At 35.4% G+C, this 23881-nt stretch overlaps 1 protein-coding gene and 1 long non-coding RNA gene across 2 annotated transcripts; both read left to right on the forward strand.

Annotated features, from left to right (window-relative positions):
- The first annotated feature begins 328 nt into the window (after positions 1–328).
- LOC122317537 (beta-glucosidase-like SFR2, chloroplastic) lies at positions 329–9011 on the forward strand. Its single transcript, XM_043134671.1, has 11 exons — positions 329–639; positions 2162–2519; positions 2716–2854; positions 3972–4138; positions 5081–5302; positions 5615–5783; positions 5861–6094; positions 6192–6341; positions 6433–6562; positions 7234–7443; positions 8437–9011. Exons 1-10 carry the CDS (start codon positions 468–470, stop codon positions 7416–7418), a joined length of 1926 nt encoding a protein of 641 aa, XP_042990605.1. The 5' UTR covers positions 329–467; the 3' UTR covers positions 7419–7443; positions 8437–9011.
- A 4856-nt stretch (positions 9012–13867) lies between these two features.
- Positions 13868–16193, forward strand: LOC122302555. The gene is made up of 2 exons (XR_006240486.1): positions 13868–14238; positions 15800–16193. It is a non-coding gene; the product is annotated as an uncharacterized LOC122302555 (long non-coding RNA).
- The last annotated feature ends 7688 nt before the right edge of the window (positions 16194–23881 follow it).

The following is a 23881-nucleotide window of genomic DNA, read 5'->3' on the forward strand; positions in this document are numbered from 1 at the left end:
GCGTCGGATACTTGAGAGAGAGTTTCGGGAGAGAAGAAGGAAGCGAGAAGGAGGGAGGGAGAATAAATATGTACTCACCGTAAGTTCAATAAGACTCTTAATTCGTCTTTAACTTATTTAATTTAATTATTATAACAATATAAAAGATAATAAATAATATAATTTTTTTAATTTTAAAATAATAATAATATTTTATTTATTTTTTAATTTTTATCTTAATTAAATTTCTCTCAACATCCAAACTTATCCGTTTATCACGTGTTGCAATTTTACTGTCCGGTGTAAAAGTTAAATGTACACCCGACCGATTTCAAGCTATCCTCATTTTTTCGTGGTACAACAAGTTCGTTGGCCGCGGGACACGTGGCTAGTCAGCCCCTCACATCACAGCACTTCGAAATGGATCGATCGCGGCCATTTCGTCCCATAAATTCAGGGAACTCCAAACTCTCTGTTTAATATCCGAGATGACGTTCGTGGCACTCTTCATAACGGCAACGAAGCTCGCCGGAATCTTGGTCACGGTTACCGTTGCCGCCAACGCCGTCTCCTTCTCTCGCTACCGGAGGAAGAATCTCCGGCGTTTCCAATCGCCTATCGACGAGTCGTCTGACATACTAGCCGACTTCGATGTTAATGGTAACTCAGTTCTTCTATATGCAGTTCACTCCGAGTCTTTCAAGCCCTAGCTCTAATTGAGTTCAAGTCAATTGGCTTGAGTTTTAGAGTTATGGTGGTAGGGTAACGTATTGTATCAAACTTAGCAGCACTAATCAGTGACTTGTAGTGTAATACAAGAGCTTCACAATCTCGAAGGATTTTCAAATTATACCCCTTTTTTTGTGGAATAAGCGCAATTGTTTGATGAATAAGTACATGTTTGGGATTACGGTGGAAAATATAGTTTATAATTTTAGAATTTATAATTCATAATTTAAATAACAAGTTTTATTATTAAAAAGTCATTTATTGTTTGGTAACCATGTTTATAAAGTACTTTTAAAGTTAGTTATATTAATTTTTTTAAAACATACATTTATAATTTTTTGATAAAAACTTCAATTTAGTAGTACTTTTTTAAAAAGTAGATTTTCAAATTTTTTAAATGATTAAAGCACTTCTTCTAAATTTACTAAACATATCATTTTTTCATTAAAAGAGCTTTTAAACAGTTAAAAGCACTTTTTAAGCTTTCAAACTCAATCCCAAACAGGCTCTGGACTATGTCTATTTCATTCATATCAATAAAATTTACTTCTCACTTAACCAAAAATAATAATAATAATAATAATAATTTGTGGGCATTTGACTGTATATTCAAGCGTACTAATGTAGTGAACTAGAATTTTAGCATGTAATAGAAAAATGGTGGTATATGGACACGGTAGGGATAATCGAAGTAAAAAAGTGTGACAAGAGATATTCCTTTTACTATTTATGTTATCTTCTTGTGCATTGATGTACTTATACCGAGTTTGTGCTGACCAGGGCAGTCATGGACATAGTTAACAACCAAAATACTTAAAATGGTTATCTCTGCATAGCTTATAAACATTATGCTAGTTGAAATCATCTTAAGAGGCATCAATTCGGATTGCTTTAGGCTGAGACTTTGTATCTCTCTCTCTCTCTCTCTCTCTCTCTCTCTCTCTCTCTCTCTCTCTCAAGCAGCTTTTTGTATTTCATTTTCTTACTAGCACATAGAAATCACAGGAATTTTATGTATATTTATATATGGAGTTGTCCTGGAGGCTCCTCAAGTGAACTGCCAATATTCCAAAGCCAATTTCTGAAAGTCAATTGCTTTATAGATTGCGGCTTAGCTTAGACAACCATAACCTTTAAGCTCCAATCAACAAAAGCAAGAAACTGAAAGGCTATTTGCTTAACTTAATGTTTTTCAAAGTGTCTCTCATACCCTTGGGGTGGTGAAACAGAGAGGAAGGTAGCCATTTTAGGGGGAAGTTACACTTTCATGTAGCTGCAATGTGATGGGAATGATAGCAATCATTTATATTCACTGTTATTTGTGTTGAAGTTTGGTATACACAATTCTGTTTGCTGGTATCGGATGGAGAATACTTGGTGAATCTTTAAGTGCTTGGCCTTGGTATCTTTTTTGACGATTTATGGTATAATTTCTATGTTTGATTCATTGCAGAAAATGGTAAGTTTTTCTTTGGACTAGCGACAGCACCAGCACACGTTGAAGACAAACTCAATGATGCATGGCTTCAGTTTGCCGAAGAAAACCCTCATGACAAATCAGAGCCACACCTGGGCCCGCAACCTGCTGATGCATTAATGGGTTCTGCTACTGGTGGTGGTGGGTCTCAGCAAGCTTCATTACCACAAAAGGGCTTTAATATCAAAGTGAAGAAGAAGAAGCCTCTTAAGTTAGCTATGGAAGCCATGATTAGGGGGTTTGAGAAGTACATAGAAGAAGAGAGTGGAGAAGAGACTGCACCAAAAGAGGAATGTCATCATAATGTAGCCGCATGGCACAATGTTCCACACCCGTAAGCTTGAGTTTCTGAGTGTTGTATTTATCAAAAAAAGTTTCTGATGCGTTGTCCAAAAGTTTAGGGTTGATTGCATAACAAGAGGTAACTTGCTTATGTATCACCCTTACATTTATGCAGATACTTATAAAAAAAAAAATTATGCAGATCACAAAATATAAGGATGAATTAGTTTGCTTGCATTGATTTTCAGGGAAGAAAGGCTAAGGTTTTGGTCTGATCCTGATGTAGAACTGAATCTGGCTAAGAACACTGGAATAAGTGTCTTCCGAATGGGAATAGATTGGTCAAGAATCATGCCCAAAGAGCCAGTCAACAGGCTTAATGAAAATGTAAGTTTATTCGTGATCATTCCTATACTGTTTTGAAGTGTTATGATGCGTTTGGGTGAAATCCAGATTCGCAGTGTAGATAAGAAATGATACTGGAGTTGAGCTTAGGATATATGGGCATCATGTAAATGTTCTAGAGAGAGACTAGGAACCGGATGTGGTGTTAAGAGGCGATTTGCACTCTCCAATAGATAGATGACACATCACCATTCTAGAAAGATTAGAATAGAACCAACCTCAACTAATCCCATGCAGTCCCCTCCGTTTCTCTTCCCTCTCCCTTCTCTTTCTCCCCTCCTCTCTCTCTCTCTCAAACCAAACAATGCTATTTGTGCTCTCTCTCTCTCTCTCTCTCTCTCTCTCTCTCTCTCTCAAGCCACACCCCTCAGTCTCTCTCCCCTTCATTCAATGTGATGCAGACATTGCAGATGCTTCTGCTTAGAGCTGACTGGGTAAAGTCTCTTTCCCACACAATTGAAGGGCTGAAGGCTCCACAAGAAGGTTCTTATATGTCCACAATGCACCTATGAAACAATTTTGGCCTTTCCAAAACCTTATATACCAGTCCTAAGATATTACATGGGTGTCTAGGTCTTTTTTTTTCCATCACTGTTCTTTTTCAAAACATTTCGATGTCTTCAATTCAACTTGTGAAGGTCTTACCTTCTGTATATACCTTTTTTAACAATCACTACTGTTAACTGTGAGCCTCACAATTGAGAAGCAAAAATGCTAAAAAGAGAGTAATATAGACAAATAAAATGGTTGTGGGCAATTCTTTCATGTTCAGTCTACATTTTGTACAGAGGCGTCTTCATCTATCGAGAGAGACTCATGAGGGGATGTGGCTTGGGGAGAGAGAGAGAGAGAGCACAAATCGTTCGGCTTAAGAGAGAGGGCGAGATGGGGCTTGTATGGGATTAGCTGAGGCTAATTCTATTTTAATTTTCTTAGAATGGTGACGTGTCGTCCGATCATTGGAGGGTGTAAAGTCCCTCTTGACACCACATCCGGTTTGAAGTTATTCTCAATGTTCTAACATATTTAACAATATGAAACATGAAAGTGTCTTAATTGACTTACTCGCAGATAAATCTGGACTGACGTTCTTTTTTAGGTCAATTATGCGGCATTGGAGCGTTACAAGTGGATAATAAACAGGGTACATTCATATGGAATGAAGGTGATGCTGACTCTGTTCCATCACTCATTGCCACCTTGGGCTGGTGAGTATGGAGGTTGGAAGCTGGAAAAAACTGTTGATTATTTCATCGATTTTACCAGGTAAGTTTTCCTTAAAAATTATTAATTTAACATTTGGTCCTTTTAGCACTTCTATATCGCTCTGACTTACTGTCACTCACTCCAGTGAACTTTCATTTGAAATTATATTTCATTTCTTTTTAATCTATGATAACTTAAAACTAACCGGAGCATAAACATTTCTCTCATTATCAAGTCAAGAAATTAAGGGTAATTTCAGCAGGTATCCATACATATCTAACAGAAGCAAAAGTGGAGATTTATCTCAATTTTTGGTTGCTGAACCTTTTTCTCCATAAACAGCTAAAGCAAGAGAAAGGGTAAATTCAGGTACGGGGACTGGTGAAACTTTAGGCCTCTTTTGTAGTTTCGGGCTGCAATCATCCTCAATCAAAGTAAAGTACCAACTTCTTTATGAAACATATTGATTGACCACCTACTTGATGAGGAGAGAAAACCCTTCCTTATGCATTCAAGTCACGTTGTTTTTTTGGAGCCAACTGACAAAAAAGATGAAGTAGGTTGATGGTAAGGCATAGTTGTTATGAAGTTACTGTATAGGGTTCAAATACTACTGTCTGCGAGGAAAAACGAATCCCATGAAAATCATGAACTCAAGCATTTGCGAAATTGACTGAACATGCATATACATAGACTTTGACCTGGGTCGTCACCTGGATCAGCTGAAAGTATGTGTTCATTTTTTTTTAAGCTGTTATGATTACATCCAGTTACTGATCTGCATGGAATTCTAGTTCTGGTTGCTGTCTATTTCCTAGAATTCCGGTTCTGAGAAATCAATGAAAGGAAACTGGGGCCAATTTGACAGGCATTAATATTCTGAAAAACACATTCCCTGAATGTTATTTTACTCATTTTCAATTAGCTTTATTAGGTTTGTTTCTGTTGTGGAGTAACATGTAATTGTCTTGTCAGTTCTGTCACCGCTTTTATTTCATGCAGGCTTGTTGTAGAGTGGGTATCGGACGCTGTAGACTATTGGGTGACATTTAACGAGCCTCATGTCTTCTGTATGCTGACTTATTGTGCCGGTGCTTGGCCTGGTGGTCATCCTGATATGCTGGAGGTTGCCACTTCTGCCCTACCAACTGGTGTTTTCCAACAGGCCATGCATTGGATGGCCAGTGCACACTCAAAAGCCTATGACTATATCCATGAGCACAGGTTTCTTTTCTTCACAGAAGCTCTGGCATGTGTAAAACATTTTCATATAATTTTGAAATTTTGGTTCTTGAAATCTTTTGTAATTATATGATCTATGGACTTTCTATATGGCCTGCTCTATGGACTACTCATCAATGTTTAATCCATAATCCTAGGGGTTATTGCAATCCTTTTTGTTGTGTTCTATCTCGAGCTATACCCTTCATTTAATCATTGTGAATCTCATATTCTCTCTATCCAAAGTTATTCATAATTTTTAATTCCTCCTCAAAGTTTCTAAGCATCTTGAGACTTTCTCTATATATCTTTCAGTGCCTTACCAAATCCAGTAGTCGGAGTAGCGCACCACGTCTCGTTTATGCGGCCATATGGTCTCTTTGATATTGCTGCTGTTTCATTGGCAAATTCCTTGACACTATTCCCATTTGTGGATAGTATCTCTGATAAGCTGGATTTTATAGGCATAAACTACTATGGGCAGGTACTTCCACTTCTTTTATAAAGCACATGCTCATACATTCTCACATGTTTAGTTGACCATATTTTTTGTGTATTTAGGAGGTGGTCTCTGGTTCTGGACTGAAGCTTGTAGAGACTGATGAGTACAGTGAATCTGGACGTGGGGTATATCCTGATGGCCTGTACCGCATGCTGCTTCAGTTCCATGAAAGATACAAACATCTGAATGTCCCCTTCATCCTTAGTGAAAACGGTGTTTCTGATGAGACAGACTTGATCCGTCAGCCATATCTGTTAGAACATTTGCTCGCTGTTTATGCTGCCATGATCATGGTATTGTGTCTGAATTAACCCTTTTTAATTATTTGGAAATAAGTTATCCTTTGTGAATGATAACCGAGTGTGAGACATGCCTATTGTTGTTTTCTAGGGTGTCCCTGTGATTGGCTACCTGTTTTGGACTATTTCTGATAATTGGGAGTGGGCTGATGGATATGGTCCCAAATTTGGACTTGTAGCAGTTAATCGGGCTGATGGTCTTTCCCGGATTCCACGCCCTTCTTACCATCTATTTTCTAAGGTAAGAACTTTTGTGTTTGTTTTGTTTCTGTGGTCATATTTCTCTCCTCTGCATTCTTCTATTAGGATTTGAATGGGTATCTTGATTTCAGGTGGTGAAATCAGGTAGAATTACAGGTGAAGACAGAAGACGTGCATGGATTGAGCTACGAAGAGCTGCTAAAGAGAACAAAACACGTCCATTTTATCGGGCCACTAATAAACAGGGTTTGATGTATGCAGGTAACCATGCAACTCATGCTCTTTTGGTTTCAAGTTGCAATCTGTCGTCTCTTGGTATTGTTTCTCATTCTGCACATTATGCTTCTTCAGAGGATGGATTTGCACATTGTCTTATACCCCACTAACTCTACAAAATAAATTTTGTGGTAGCCACATACAAATTGAATTTGGAACGGTTCCCTGGAAAACTATTTGCTTGTTCAATTCTGGGACTCTATAACCAAATACAAAAATATCGAATCCCAGAAATATATTATAAATTAATGTAAGGGTTACTCCTAAGAAATGAAACTAACAGATGCAATATTTTCCTTTGGCTACCTACCAATATATAGATGGGGAGCCCTCCAACCTCAGCTTAGAACTGTGCTAAGGGTTGGGTTGCCACCACATAGGCAACTTGAATAAGTCCAAAACCTCCAGTCGCTCTAATGCCTTGGAAACTTAGTCGCATTTTTCAAAACACAATACACTGGCAAATTTTAGTCCAAAACTGCTTGCTTCTTCTTCTTCTTTTTTATTTATTTATTAAATGTTACTGCCTCAATAGACATAATGAAGTTTCCTTGTGCACGATTGACACGATCGAGTCCTCGTTTTAATGGCCATTATTTTGTATTGATATCCCTTCAAATATTGCACATAATGATTCTTCTTCCTCCTTTAAACAGGAGGCCTTGATGAACCCATACAGCGGCCTTACGTGGTACGAGATTGGCGGTTTGGACACTATGAGATGGAAGGTCTGCAGGACCCATTGAGTCGCTTATTGAGATATCTTCTCCGACCTTTCTCCATCAAAAAGAAAAGGAAGCCTCAAAGTGATGATGCTGAGTTGGTTCTTCTGCCTCTTTAGCATCGGATGGCTTGCTCATACACACGTACGTATATTTCTTATGCTTATCCTGAAGCTGAGAAATTAGGTCTCCAAATCCTTCCGTCTGCTTACGTAGTTCAGATGAGATGAGATGAGAAGATATATTTTAAATAGTAATGAATAAAATATTGTTATAATATAATTTTTTAATGTTAGTTTTGTATTGGAATTTAAAAAAGTTGAATTGTTTATTATATTTTGTATGAAAATTTGAAAAAATTGTAATGATTAGATAATATGAGATTTTTTGGTTTTTGGTAACCAATCCAGAGTTTCGTGATGATCTAGCATATGGGTTTGGTGCCTTGGTAGTAGTTGGTATCTTTTATGTGTGCGCATATTGTTAAGGATGCTCAAGGAAAGAAAAACTACACTATTAAAGGAAGTATTCATTGTGATGAAGTGCTAGTCAATTGCATTTATTCCACCCACTTCGTATCATGAAATATGAAGAGAGAATATCTCTCTCATACAGATGGAAAACTCAAGATTAAAAAACGTTTGAATGTTTTGATGAAGTGCCATAGTCACGTTGATTGGTTGTAAAATGTGTTCTAAAATTAGTGTTCATATCATTATTCTTTTGTGGATGGAAGATGCATGCTAGCATCTCTTAATTTCCAAAACAGGGCCCTTGCCACACCAAATATCACTCTTTGGAGTGCGTTGACCGCTCAAGAAGTTGTAGATTAGGGAACTTCCGAAAAGGAAAGGTTTTGGCTTGCGGAGAAACCACAAACAAAAACTTAAGAAAGAGTTGCCATAGGATGGGTAGCTACAGGTTGAGGACCTTGAGCATTAATTCCTAACCCATGTTCATCTCTTGGACATGGCATTCTTATTTTGCTATTATATTACACATATTGGCAGAAGGTCCTACAGTAGTATCTCTGTATTTCTCAAAGCTCCTCCTTAACAACTTTGTTTAACTCTTAAAGGTGCTCGTTCTTGTTTTCCTCTTCATATATATATGTTTTTTTTTTTTCCGAATATGCAGCAAAGGCAAAGATTGGAGTTCCTGATTGTAAGCCCCACAGTAATTAAAACTTTCTAAAAGTTTTGATGTGGATAGCGGGTTAGGAGACTTCTTCTCTTCATTATCAACTTCTTCTTCTTCCTCTACAAAACGACCATGTAGTGGAAAGCAAAAGAGTGATCTGAGTCCAACAAATTTCATAGTGTAATTTCTTCCTCAAGCCACGCGAACGTAAGTCATTCTGCAGAACCCTTGATTTATTTTCTACATTTTAATCATTTCAACAAACCTTGAATGCACACCACTCTCATCGGCACCACCATACACAGCTCAATACGACCAATTTTTGATCACCGCATGGAAGAAAAGGCATCAACAACACTGTCCAACACTAGCATTCGTGGCATTTTTTGTTGCTCAGTTGTGATCTGTATCGAACACATTGTAGAAATTTTTCTTATTACCAGTTGGTTCACTTTTAAAGAAAAGAAAAGACATCCGTATTGGTAGTGTCACCCATATGGCAGTTTGTATATAAGATACTTTGTGCGTTTTCATATATATATAAGCTCGAGCAGCTGCCTATGAAATATTTATTTTTGTTGGCCACGATTTTACTTGCACACAAAAGTAGTAGGCATGACATTAATTATTGTAGGCACTCAAGACACCAAATATCTCCTTGAAGTACTGCTTAGGATCACGGCAGGCCACAACATTGCGAAGACAGTACGAATTATAATCCTGCATTTTATATTGAATAATGCTACTCCGGTACCGAGAAAAGCCATCGATTGTATTTTTTTTACTTGCTGGTTAAGGAAGTATTTTTAATAAATTTGTAGTTTTTTTTTTTAAAATAATTTAAGGGGTTTAAAAAATGTTTGGAAAAAAAAAATTACACAATCGGTAGAAGTTTTTGGTGGTCTTTGTCGGTAGGTGTAGTGTTACCCTTTTTTATTTGCATACTGGTAACGACCATTCTAGCTTTAAAGTTTCGCTCATAGCTGCTTATAACTTTCATTGAATAAAATTTGAATCTTGTAAGGTTGTGTTCCTTCATGATTTTTCGACTTCTTTTTGCTTATCTACACATGGTCTTTCTGAGAACCATCCCATCCATAGATTTAGTTTTGTAAGTCTGGTTAAATACTGAATTCGTCCCAAATTTGCAAAATTTTGCAATCGCATCGTTGGTTTCTTATTAATTAAGGGAAATGATGTTTATACAGATGGTGATCACCGATTCTTTATTTTTATTTTTATTTTTTATTTTATTTTACTTAATATTTAAGTAAATATTTTTAAATGAATTTATGATTTATATTTATATTTAAGTTTTTTGATTAAATTAAAAAAATATATTTGAAAAAAAAAATTAAAAAAAAGAAAAGAAATTTAAACGCAGTGTGAATGAAGAGAGAGAATAAACCGGTTTTACGAGGAAACCGGAACCTTCGATTTGGGCAGAATGCCTTGTATTTTCTCGTGTATACTCATTCTGGAGCATTCTTCCATTCCCTAACAAAATGCATAACAGATAACAACAGAATTGACTATAGTGCCCCTAATGTGATAATGGGCCTGGTCAATAACTAACCGAAGTATAGTCTACGGTGCATTGTACGAGTTTCTAACTAAAAAGCTCACATGAGCCCAATTACAACTTGGCCCATTGACTCAACAGAACAATAACACTGCAGGTTTGGAAATCCAAAATTCTCATCTCAATTTCAAAATTCTCATCTCATTATTACACATTTTCCAAATCCCTATACAAAATATAATAAATAATTCAACTTTTTAAAATCTCAATACAATTTTTTCAAATCCCAAAACAATAATATTACTAAAACTAATATTTTAAACTCTCATCTCAAACTCAAAATTCTCATCTCTACCCCCAAATCTCCCTGCAGAACTAAGTAAAAAAAACGTGCTTCACGTCTTCACTTCAGTTTGCCAGCCGTGAGGGTGTTAGAACCCTAGATTTGCAACATCTGCTCTCCCTTCAAAAGACTTTGTAGATTGCCCTAGCAGCTGCTCAATTGGCACATAGGTAGAGTTCTCCTTAGGCTCTCCTCTCCATTTCACTAACAATTTGATTAGGAGTTTATTTTGGTACTTCTTCATTCGTCATTGCAATATGCATTCAAAGTCAACTCAGAGGGTTCTGTGAGAGTCCAACGGAGGTAGTAATGTCAACGCTATGGTTGAGGGACCTAAGCACCTTTTTGAGGCAGGACATGTGAAACACTGGGTGGACCAAAGACCCTGGTGGTAGCTTCAACTTGTAAGCTACATCGCCGATTCACTACAAAATCTCAAAGGGGCCAAAATATCGAGGAGAAAGTTTAGAGCTTGAACGATGGGCCACACTCTGCTGCTTATACCTTTGGAGTTTGAGGTATACCATGTCTCCCTCTTTAAATTCTCTCATTGTATGCTTTTCATCATACTACTTCTTTATAACTGCATATGTTGCGTGTAAATTCTTCTTTAATATGGCCAAGATTTCATCCCTTGATTTTAATTGTGTATCTACCTCTAAGTTTTGTGTGGTGTCCGTAAGAGCCCTGGCATAGGCCTGGCTAAACGCCCGATCAATGCAAAATTTGACTAGTTTAGGCTTAAAACGTCTGGCATTGTAGCACCAAGTAAGTATTTTATGGTTTTCCGTCAACTACCATCTCTCTTTCCCTCCCTCTTCTCTCTGTTTTCTTCCTCACTCTTCTCTCAGTATTTTCTTCCTCGATCAAGATTGCAAAATACTGGGTCCCTTTCGTTGCTGGTTCTCGTCGCACCTCTCTTCCTCACTTTCCATTTTTTTTTCAGTTACGCCGATTGCACCCTCTCCTTTCTCCTTTTCATCCTCACCTTTTAGGAAATCATTTTCATCTTCTTGCAAGCATTTTCATGTTCTTCCAAGTACAAAGTTTTCGCAAATCTTCTTCCAAGCATTGCATTTTTGTCTTCTCCTAAGCATTTTTGCACGCATTGCCTTTCTCCTAAACCATTTTCGTCTCCCTCCCTCCCATTCTCTGTAGTTTTTTTTTTTCATTCCATTTTTTCCAACTTTTTCTCGATCAACTAAGTAGGGATATTCAGTGTGTGTATTTGCAGAGAAAATAGCAGCAGTTTTGGCTTTGTATTTGAAGCATCGGGTATAGATGACTTAATGCTTGTTTCTAGTGATTTAATGCCTTGTGTTTTTCTTTTTTTTTTGGGATATGGTTCCCATTGATTCTCCTACTTGTTTTGCTGATAGTCTTGCAATAATGAAAAAATACTGATAATCGAGTTTTGAAAGGTAGATCATACTGTTATTGATCAATGGTGGTATGACTTAAAAATTAAAATATTAATTAATATATAGAGTGATTTGGTAAAATAAAAAAAATAAAAATACATAATATTATATTATTATTATCACTTTAAAATAGCTAGTCCAATGTGAATTAACTTAGCTAAAGGTTTTGGCTCTAGCTAAAGATTAAAGTTCTAGCCAAAATTTGGACTTGCCAATGCTCTAACATACTATAGTAAGGTTGGTGATGGGACACCATATAAGGCCTCCAATGGAGTGATCCGGGTAGAAGAGTGGACTAGCTATTTTACTTCTTAACAAACCAAGAACTAAGTAAAAGAAACATGCTTCACATCTTCACTTCAGTTTGCCAGCCGTGAGGGTGTTAGAACCCTAGATTTGCAACATCTGCTCCCCCTTCAAAAGACTTTGCAGATTGCTCTAGCAGTTGCTCAATTGGCACATAGGTAGAGTTCTCCTTAGGCTCTCCTTTCCATTTCACTAACAATTTGATTAGGAGTTTATTTGGGTACTTAGTCATTCGTCATTGCAATATGCATTCAAGCTCAACTCAGAGGGTTCTGTGAGAGTCCAACAGAGGTAGTACTGTCAACGCTATAGTTGAGGGATCCAGGCACCTTTTGAGGTAGGACATGTACAACACTAGGTCCTGGTGGTAGCTTCAACTTGTAAGCTACATCGCCGATTCACTACAAAATCTCAAAGGGGCCAAAATATCGAGGAGAAAGTTTAGAGCTTGAACGATGGGCCACACTCTGCTGCTTATACCTCTGGAGTTTGAGGTATGCCATGTCTCGCTCTTTAAATTCTCTCATTGTATGCTTTTCATCATACTACTTCTTTATAACTGCATATGCTGCGTGTAAATTCTTCTTTAATATGGCCAAGATTTCATCCCTTGATTTTAATTGTGTATCTACCTCTAAGTTTTGTGTGGTACCCGTAAGAGCCCTGGCATAGGTCTGGCTAAACGCTCGATCAATGTAAAATTTGACTAGTTTAGGCTTTAAACGTCTGGCATTGTAGCACCAAGCAAGTATTTTATGGTTTTCCGTCAACTACCCTCTCTCTTTCCCTCGCTCTTCTCTCCCTCTTCTCTCTGTTTTCTTCCTCACTCTTCTCTCAGTATTTTCTTCCTTGATCGAGATTACAAAATACTGGGTCCCTTTCGTTGCTGGTTCTTGTCGTACCTCTCTTCCTCACTTTTCATTTTTTTTTTTCAGTTATGCCAATTGCACCCTCTCCTTTCTCCCTTTTCATCCTCTCCTTTTAGGAAATCATTTTCATCTTCTTGCAAGCATTTTCATGTTCTTCCAAGTACAAAGTTTTCGCAAATCTTCTTCCAAGCATTGCATTTTTGTCCTCTCCCAAGCATTTTTGCATGCATTGCCTTTCTCCTAAACCATTTCCGTCTCCCTCCCTCCCCATCTCTGTAGTTTTTTTTTTTTCATTCCATTTTTTTCAACTTTTTCTCGATCGACTAAGTAGGGATACTCAGTGTGTGTATTTGCAGAGAAAATAGCAGCAGTTTTGGCTTTGTATTTGAAGCATCGGGTATAGATGACTTAATGCTTGTTTCTAGTGATTTAATGCCTTGTGTTTTTTTTTTTTTTTGGGATATTGTTCCTATTGATTCTCCTACTTGTTTTGCTGATAGTCTTGCAATAATGAAAAAATATTGATAATCGAGTTTTGAAAGGTAGATCATACTGTTATTGATCAATGGTGGTATGACTTAAAAATTAAAATATTAATTAATATATAGAGTGATTTTGTAAAATAAAAAAAATAAAAATACATAATATTATATTATTATTTTCACTTTAAAATAACTAGTCCAATGTGAATTAACTTAGCTAAAGGTTTTGGCTCTAGCTAAAGATTGAAGTTCTAGCCAAAATTTGGACTTGCCAATGCTCTAACATACTATAGTAAGGTTGGTGATGGGACACCGTATAAGGCCTCCAATGGAGTGATCTGGGTAGAAGAGTGGAGGTTAGTATTGTACTACCACTCCCCCCCCCCCCCCGCTCTCCCAAAAAAAAAAAAAACGATAGCTAGGTTAGAGCATTGGCAAGTCTAAAATAAAAGCAAATATGAGAAAAGTTAGTTGCAATGGCCTAGCTAAAGATGACAAATTTGACATAACATAACTGCTACAGTATTTCTTAACAGCTCTCCATGTCTGGCAAGGGACTGTACAAGGAGCAAAGCAATATTTTATCATTTCTTAATTACATGCCGCTCTTTCTTTCCCTCAGTTTTTCGTTGTCTTCATGCCCAAAATCCTCAATTTCTCTTTCTTTCTTTGTTTCTCCCAAAACTCCCTTCTCTGTCTTCATCCCCTTCTCTCCGTCGCAATCCCTTTTCTTTCTTTATTTCTCCAACAAACCCTTTTCTTCTTCAACCCGTTGCTCTTCCCCAGCCCACAAGCGTTCCCTTCTCTCTAGCGATCGCCTTCTTCAACAGTTGTTGTTGTTTTCGTGCTCTCCAAAGTAAGTCTCTCTTCCTCGCTCTTTTCTCCCTTTTCTCTGTTGAAGCCACTGTGCCGTCGCTGGAGTGTGATTTAGCTAGAGCCGATTAGATCATTGGCATTTTCTGTTCAATTACATGTTTCGCTATTGTAAATTGTTTTGGAAGTGCTTGGATTTTCTTTCATCGGAAACGCGTTGATGCAAGTTTCAAATGTCAATGAGCTGAATTTATTATGGAAATTACAAACTGAAAGCTAGCAGAAATTTTGTGAAATAGATAAGGGAGTTTGGCAAGCATTGCACTTTCCATCATTGGAAGAAAATACATATACCATGAATATTTTTTTTTATATAGAATCCATATTCACCAAGTATGATTTAGTTTGAAAAAAATGAAAGAAAATACTTTTTCTACCATGGGTCAATGTACACGTGTATGTACCAATTATAGGGAGAACCTTCGGGGGAAAACTTGAGAATCACTTGAGAATCACTAGGAAATATGATTGTCAGAGGCCTCTTGGTTTTTGTACGTGCTGATTCTTAAGCACATTCATATTTGGTGAAAGCATGACAAAGAATAAGTAATTAAATTTCATTGTTGCCTGAATTACGGTTGCCTCTTGTGCCTTGGCTAGGTAGTGAAGGGATAAGATGGGATGGGTTGGTTATCTCCTTATCAATTATGAAAGAAATTATTGAATCAAGGGTAGTTGAAGGATTTTTTTTTTTTTTTAGGATGAAATGATATGTTGATATCGTGTATTAAATTTGCCACACATTTGTTTGGTATTTTTTTGGGCAACTATTGATATTGCTTTTGATTCTTTGTTTTGGCATATTGTTATTGGGTATGGTGTATTGCATTTTTTTCTCTGAAATTATATGGTGTATTGCATTTGATATTGGGTATTGACCCCTTATTTACTGCCAGCTTGATGGTTCAAAACAACAAACATAGGCATATAGCAGCTTGATGTTTACATCTATAGCATATGAAACTGTTTGCCCACATCTATAGCATATGAAACTGTTTGTAAAGTTTCAGAGCCTTTAAATCATATCCATTTTGTTGATAACAACTGACTATAAAACATCCTTCTCAACCAAATCATATTATGTAAGTCTAGTAGCATGTTTGTGCATTATTGGACATTAGTTGATTGAAATTATGCGAAACAGAACACACACACACACACATATGGACACACTAGAATTTCATGAGCCCGTTTATCTTCTTTGCATACCATATTAGACTTCTTTGTTTTTTGCTACCTTTGTATCAAGGCTTATCTTACATCCTACATGAGGTGTGTAATGATAAAAAATTTCATGTTTTTGAGGTAATAAGATCAAACTTATTTGATAATGGGTGCCATCTGATTGAGTCCCAAAAAACAAACTGGACAGCAAACTGGGTGATAAATCATATGTAGTTGAACTATAAAATTATAATTTCATGCATGATCACATCCTGTTTAGAAAATTTCGTGTGAATGCAATAGCAACAACTGTTGGATAATAATTGTTGTGTGAATGCAATAGAAAAACTATAACTTGAATTATTCTTGTTGGATAATAGTTGTAGTTGATCCAGCTGATGTGAATGCAATAGCAACAACTGTCAAGAGAGCTCTTGCAACCTATGGCACCCCTGCCTTGAAAGAGATGATCCAAAATTTCATGGCCCAAGATCTTTCATGAAAGGTTAATATGATATTAACATGCCAGAGCAAAAGCTAGAGCTCATGCATCATATTAGCAGTGGGAATTTCATCTCATTCAAGTGCCAATTTGTGAGCAAAAGCAACATGCCTGATGAACAAGTCATTGTTGTTTTGCAATTTTGCTTTTGGAGGGTTACTGATGTTTTAAAACAATGTATACATGAGTGACACAAAGCTAACATGTGCTGTTATGAACCAAAGAACAGGTGGTTTTTGGCAGTTATTGGTTAATAAAAGTTTTAAGCAGTATGTAATAGGCCAATTTTAAGTAAAAATTAAATTATTAATTAAGATATGAAATGTATTTACAAAATATTTAAAAAAACTTTTTGTAAAATATTATTAAAATATATAATATTATATTACTATTTTGACTTTAAAATAGCTAGTCCAATTTGGGTTAACTAAGCCAAAACTTGAAGTTCTAGCCAAAATTTGGATTTGGGCTAGGCCATTGTCAATGCTCTAACTCTTTAAGGCGATGGCTCACAAAACACCTTAGGTATTGTTGGATCATTCTGTTAATAGTCTTGATCTGGGCATCAGACTGATGGTGATAGATTGAGCTATAGGATAGGAAAATTCCATGCAACCTAAAAAGCTCCTTCCAAAATGAGCTTGAGAAAGTCACATCCATGTCAGTGGCAGTAGTAGAGGGTATCTCATGAAGCTTAAATACTTGTAAGATGAATAGCTTAGCCACTGTAGCTGCAGTACAAGGATAAGAGAGAGGGAGGAAATGAGCATATTTTGTAAGACGGTCTACCATAACCAGAATTACAAAAAATCCCTAAGATGTAGGTAGAGAATCAATAAAGTCCATAGAAATATTTGTTCAACTTTTTGTGGGAATGGCAAGGGTTGAAGTAGGCCTGTAGGGTGTACATTTTCTAATTTACACTGCTGACAAGTGGGGCATTCATTGATGTAACTTTTAAGGTATTTCTTCATTCCAGGCCAATACAAATTAGCTTTAACCCTATGGAGAGTTTTTTGGAATCCAGCATGCCCACCATATGGGCTATCATGTATGTAATGTAGGACCTATTCTTTAAAGGGTGATTTGTTTAACAAATAAATCCTTACTTTCTTAAGCAGGAAGCCATTCACCAATGTGAACCCTTGGTTCACAAGCTGCCTCTATTGTAGCTTTTGGCATAGTTCAAAAAGTTCTAGGTCAGTTTTGTAAGAAGTTCTGAGGCATTGTAACCATACAGTGTCTAATATTGTGATTCCTGTCAAGGAAATTTGTCCCTCCAATTCAAGTTGCCTGGATAAAGCATCTGGTACTCTATTTTCTCTCCTCTTTTTATACTTGATAGAAAAGTCATACCCCAACAATTTACTTATCCATTTCTATTTAGAAGGAGTGCCTATTTTTTACTCTAGTAGAAATTTCAGAATCTATTGGTATGTCCTTACCACAAAGGATTTGCCCAAAATGTGTGGCCTCCATTTGTTAACAACATAGACTAGAGCTAAGAGCTCATTCTCATAGGTAGAAAGATTCAAGGCCTTTCCCTTGTGAGCATAGCTAAGGTAAGCCAATAGTTTGCCCTCTTGCATCAAAACAACACCTATACCCAATCCTGAGGCATCACACTCAATAATGAAAGGTTTAGAGAAATTTGGTAGGGCTAACACTAGAGGCTTAATCACTGTTGTTTTTAGTTCCTTAAAAGATTTAGAAAATGCTGCTATCCATTGGAAGGGATTTTTTTAACAAGGTAATGAGAAGGACAACTATCAACCAGTAGTGCCTTATAAACTTCTTGTAATACCCCATAACCCTAGAAAAACCGTCTAGGACTTAAGCGAATTAGGCAAGAGCCAATTTATCATAGACTAAATCTTGGAGGGATCATTTTTCACTCTTTCAACTAAGACCCCCAAATATTCGATCTCCTTGCACTTAAACTTGCATTTACTTTTCTTGGCAAACAAAGTGTGTGCTACCAGTGTTTCCAGTACCACAGTTAGGTGAAGTAAATACACTTTTGGATTTTTGTTGTAGATCAAGATATCATTAAAAAAAAAATTAACAAATTTCCTTAGATAAGGTTAAGGTTCAGTTTGGCCACTGAGAATTTTGAGACGAGAATTTTGAGTTTTAAGATATATATTTTAATATTATTATTGTTTTGGGATTTGAAAAAGTTGAGTTATTTATTATATTTTGTATGAAGATTTAGGAAAGTTATAATGATGAGATGTGAATTTCTAATGGCAAAATCGAACCAAGCATCTGATTCATAAGTCTCTGAAATGTGCTAGGGGCATTTGTCAATCCAAACAGCATTGCTAGGAACTCATAGTGATCGTGATGAGTCATAAACAGTATTTTGGAAATGCCCTCATTCTTCACCCTTATCTAATGGTATCCTGACCTTAGATCTATCTTATAAAATATGGTGGCCCCTTGCAATCAATAATCTACTAACTATTTTTTCTATTTCTTATTTTTGATAAAAATGATACTTGTAAGGTTGAATAGATATCGGAGTAGTTCACTCCTTGAGAATAATGTAGTGATCATGACTTCTTTTTGAAGGTAGTCCTCTAGGCTCGTCAAAGACCCCATTGAACTTCTGCAAAACTGTCTCTACAGCTCGCGGTACTGTCATTTCCACCTCATCTTGCCCAATTTCAAAAATTTGGAGAAGCTTCCCTCCTCTCCACCTTAGTCAACTGGGAAAGTCCAATACCATCCACCCATTCTAAGTAAATAGGATTTAACCTTTTGAGCCTAATTTACCTATTATCTTGGGTGAAGGACATTGTGAGAGCAGCAATATCCCACAGTACAGGACCCAAGGTCTTAAGACATTGCAATTTAAACATAATATCACAATCTCCCAAAGGTAGTAAAAAAAAATCTGTGGTGAAGACATGCCCCTATACTAGAATTTTTGTACCCTCTAGCTTCCCTTCACTCCTGATCCTTTGTCCATTGGCAATCCATACTTCAATTTGATCTTTAGAATTAAGGGTTAAGTGAGGATTGGAGACAATGGTAGGGTCAAGGAAATTATGAGTACTGCTAGTGTCCACCAAAATGACCATTGTTTGTTCTCTAACCCTTCCCATCAACCTCGTGGTTCTCGGGTTAGGAGATTCTGCAATAGCATGTAGAGAAATTTCAAGTGGTTTACTTCCATCTCTTGGTACAATTATTTTTTCTTTTACTAGCTCCAGTAACTCATTACTCTCTTTCTCGAATTCATTTTCATAAGAAAAATCAACCCCTTCCATAACATTCATCGTAACCCTCTTACACTTATGGCTAGGGTTTCATTTTTCGTCATAATAGTAACACAACCCCTTATCCCTCATTTCTTTCATCTCGTTTGCACTGACCTTCTGCATAGGGAAAGAACCCTTAAGCGAGAATCCTTAGAAGCTGAAATTGCCTGCCTAATAGCCCCAGGTGATAAACCTGAGCCCTTCCCTCCACTAGTCCAAGACCCTAGTGAGGGTGTATTAAATTGATTTGTTGGTGTTGGCTTACCATTCCTCTTGGAGCTATTAATATACTCCTTGAATTTTGCCAATCCAAAAGCAGAGTTGAGGGTGTGGGGTTTAAGCATTCTTATGGGCAATCTTATTTCATCCTTAAGCCCATTAAAAAAGCAGATGAACTCATAATTTTCAGCAAGCTCCATAAGTCGATTAGAGAGTATCTCGACTTAGGACATATAAGTTGCCACAGTTGAGGTTTGTCGTAATCTAGTGATTGCCTCTATGGGATCATCATAGGATGAACTTCCAAACTTGAACTGTAGTGCTTGAATGAATGAATCTCATGTGTGTAAGCTGCCCGATTCTTTAGCATCTTGGAACCACACTAATGCAACACCCTCCGTGTCAAATGAGGATATCAGAATTTTCTGATGGTTTGGCATAGGTTGTAATGCAAAATAATGGTTAACTTTGTATACCCACCTAGTAGGATTTTCCTTATCAAACCTTGGGAAATCGAGCTTGATAGATCTGAACTACATGCTCCCAAGAACACCTGAACCTTCAGATTGAAACTCCTCATTAAGAGTTTCCAATAATAGATCCATCTTCTTTGTTGAATCATCTAACAACTTCCGATGATTTTTAACTTCATGTTCTTGTAGGTCCTGATGTTGTTTCATCCCAAGCACCGGCTTTTCTAATTCCTTGTATCTAGTCCATTCCGTCATTACTACTACAATCCCTTGGAATCGATAGCTCAGAGTCAAATTGATAAGAACCCACTAAAACGAAGGAAAAAAAAAATGAGTTTGAATGAAGAGAGATAGCAAATTGATAGATTCCCTCCCTCAACAGTCAGCACAAATTCCATAAAATAATTGGAGAAACACTGTACCAACCATTTTGAAATTAAACCACCAATGAAAATTATTGGTGAGTAAACTTATGAATATGAATAATAGGTCAGCAAACACTACTTAAGAGTAGTGTGGCTTAGTAATTGGCATGCATTAAGTCTTTAAATTTGAATTTGTATATGAGTTTATCTTTGACTACATTTGATGATTTATTTAATTAAGGCCGGGATCTAGACTATCGTCAAAATATAATTTTTCTTTTAGAAATGATATCTGCAGTTTTAGGGTGTGCAAATCCTGCATACTCCATTTAAAAAATAGGTAAATTTAAAATTCACATAAAAATTATTTTTTAATAATAGACCATACCATTCTTTAAAAAGAGTATGTGAGATCTGACAATGCATGCCTTAATTCCACATTACTCAACTTTTTTATTTCATTACCGAGGTGTATATTCTTTTATTTTTAATTGTTTATCTTTGATTATTTATATTAATCGTTTAAGGATTAATTTAATTTTTTAATATAAATACTTTGATTATTTATATTAATCAACTAATATATATATATTTTTATTTTATTGTTGACATGTAAATTTTTTTTATTTTTACACTCGTCACGTTTTTGTTAAGAAAAATTCTACTTGCTCGTCTTCGCATCGCACGCCTGAGAGCACTGGCATCGGCCTGGCTAAATGCTAGGCCAATGCAAAATTTGGCTAGTTTAGGCTTAAACCGTCTGGCATTGGACTAACTATATATATGAAGTTTGACATTTATGCTACAGTATTTGTTAGTGCCTCTCCAAGTCTGGCGAGCTATTGTAGTAGCACCAAACAATATTTTATGATTTTTCATCAACTTCTCTCTTTCTCCCTCGATCTTCTCTCCCTCTTCTCTCTGTTTTCTTCCTCCCTCTTCTCTCAGTGTTTTCTTCCTTGATCGAGATTGAAAAATACTGGGTCCCTTTCATTGTTGGTTTTTGTCGCATCTCTCTTCCTCACTTTCCTTTTTTTCCCCCCAGTTATGCCGACTGCACTCTCTCCTTTCTCCTTTCTCCCTTTTCATCATCTCTTTTCAGGAAACCATTTTCGTCTTCTTCCAAGCATAAAGTTTTCGCAAATCACATCTTCTTCCAAGCATTGCATTTTTGTCTTCTCCCAAGTATTTTTGCAAGCATTGCTTTTCTCCCAAACCATTTCTGTCTCCCTCCCTCTCCTTCTCTGTAGCTTTTTCGTTCATTCCATTTTTTTCAACTTTTTCTCAATCGATGAGGTAGTTTTTGCAGAGAAAATTGCAGCAGTTTTAACTTTGAGTTTGAAGCATCGGGTATTGATGATTTAATGCTTTGTGTGTATTTTTTTTTTTTTTTTGGGATCTGGTTTCAGTGATTCTATACTTGTTTTGCTGATAGTCTTACAATAATGAAAAAATACTGATAATCAAGTTTTGAAAGGTGGATGATACTATTACTGATCAATGGTCATTTGACTTAAAAATTAAAATATTAATTAATATATAGAGTGATTTTGTAAAATATAAAAAAATATAATATTATATTATTATTATACTTTTAAAATAACTAGTCCAATGTGGATGAACTTAACTAAAAATTTTGGATCTAGCTAAAACTTTAAAATTTGGACTTGGCAATGCCAAGGCTCTGACAATAGATTCCACTCATATGCCAATTAGCCTAATTTCATTTAATTTATTTTACTTTTGCAGCCATAAGAAGACCAACCAAAAAGTGAAGATGCTGGCCAACCAAAAAGTGAAGAAGATCGGTATAAATAAATAAATAAAAACAAAGAAGACTAAGGCCTTATTTGGATACAAAATTTATTTTAATTCATTTTATTTAATAATATAACTTTCTTAAATTTTTACATAAAATATAATAAATAATTTAATTTTTTTAAATCTCAAAATAATAAATAATATTAAAAAATAAAATTTTAATAAAATTTTATTAAATTTTAAACTTTTAACTCTCATCTTACTTTACTATCAAAGTCGCACCTAAGGGTATTCAGAATTGACCTCAATTTATTTTAACTAATTATTATAATTTTTTTAAATTTTTAAATAAAATATAATAAATAATTCAATTTTTTTGAATATTAAATATAAAAAATTTTATTTTTAATTCTCAAATCATTTTATCCTATTTTAATTTATCGTTTAAATTTTAAAATAAAATTAAAAAAATAAAGAAGTGAAGTGAAAATAAAATAAATATGCAATGAAATAAAAATAGAAGGAACTGTTAAAGCTACTGCTGGAAGCTCTCGCTGGTTTAAAAAATATTTTTTCTATTTTTTATTTTTAGATTATTTTTTAATATTTTAAATATTTAAAAAAATAAAAATTTGATAATAATTTTAAATAATTTTTTCTTAATTTCTGAGAAAAAAAAAAGAAAAGAAAAATGTAGTGGTACAGTTGTATCCTAGCATGATTCAAAATAGAAAGACGACTGGGACCTTGCCATGTAAGGCTGTAAATGAACCAGTCTGTTCAATAGCTCGCTCGGTATTCGCTCGATTAAACTCAAATCGAACTCGACTGGTGAAAAAAAAAAGCTTGTTCGTTAAAGCAGATGCTTGCTCGATTTGTAAATGACACATACTCGACAAAACTCGACTCGACTCGACTAAGGCTCGTTTAGGCTTGCTCGTTTCGACTCGATTAAAACTCATTCATATATTAATAAATATATACATACACCTATGCATGTATATATGTATTAGTTAATAATATAAGCATACCACTTTTATAATTAAATATATAATATGTATTCTAATTACTTATGTCTATATAGTAAATATACTTCATAGGTATATTTTATAATTTGTATAATAATTAGTTGATAAAATTTAATAATTTCATATACTAGTATGTGGAAACCATATATGAAATAGATATATTCTATCATATTAAGTATATGTATTAATAATATATGTAGGCATATAATATATTGTTATTTTGGATAAATATCAACTAGTTAGATATTAATTATTTATAAATTTTTTAAAATTTTATAATTTAATAGAGGTTCTACTTGTTAATTGTATAAATTCAATATTAATTCTTTTTTATTTATTTATTTAATTTATTAATTATTAAATCTTATTAAAAAAAATAATTCAAGTTCGAGCTCGAGCTCGAGCTCGACTCGACTTGAACTCGTTTGTGGGACGAACTCGAGCTCGAACTCGAATTGAGATTTCAACTTATCGAGTCGAGATCAAACAAAGAATTAAAAAAAATCTCGAGTTCGGACTCGAGCTCGAATTCGAATATTTTGAGTCGAGTTCGACAAGTCAAAGCTCGGCTCGACTCAGCTTGATTACAGTCCTATTGCCATGTACTTCCGAATACACGTGACAAGAAAGCCAATAATTATCAGACAAGAAATTGTACAAACCCAAATGCTGACAAGCTAAAATTAGAAGCACTTTGAACTTTTTATTTTTTGTATAGAGTAATAAACGCAACACGATTTAAATATTGAGCGGTGCACCGTTAATTGATATGGTTAGAATATTTTTGAATTTTTTTAAATATATTTAAATATTTAAAAAAAAAAGATATTAATATATTTAAAATTACC

The sequence above is a fragment of the Carya illinoinensis genome, chromosome 1 (genome assembly GCF_018687715.1).
Source record: "Carya illinoinensis cultivar Pawnee chromosome 1, C.illinoinensisPawnee_v1, whole genome shotgun sequence".
In the NCBI taxonomy this organism is placed as follows: domain Eukaryota; kingdom Viridiplantae; phylum Streptophyta; class Magnoliopsida; order Fagales; family Juglandaceae; genus Carya; species Carya illinoinensis.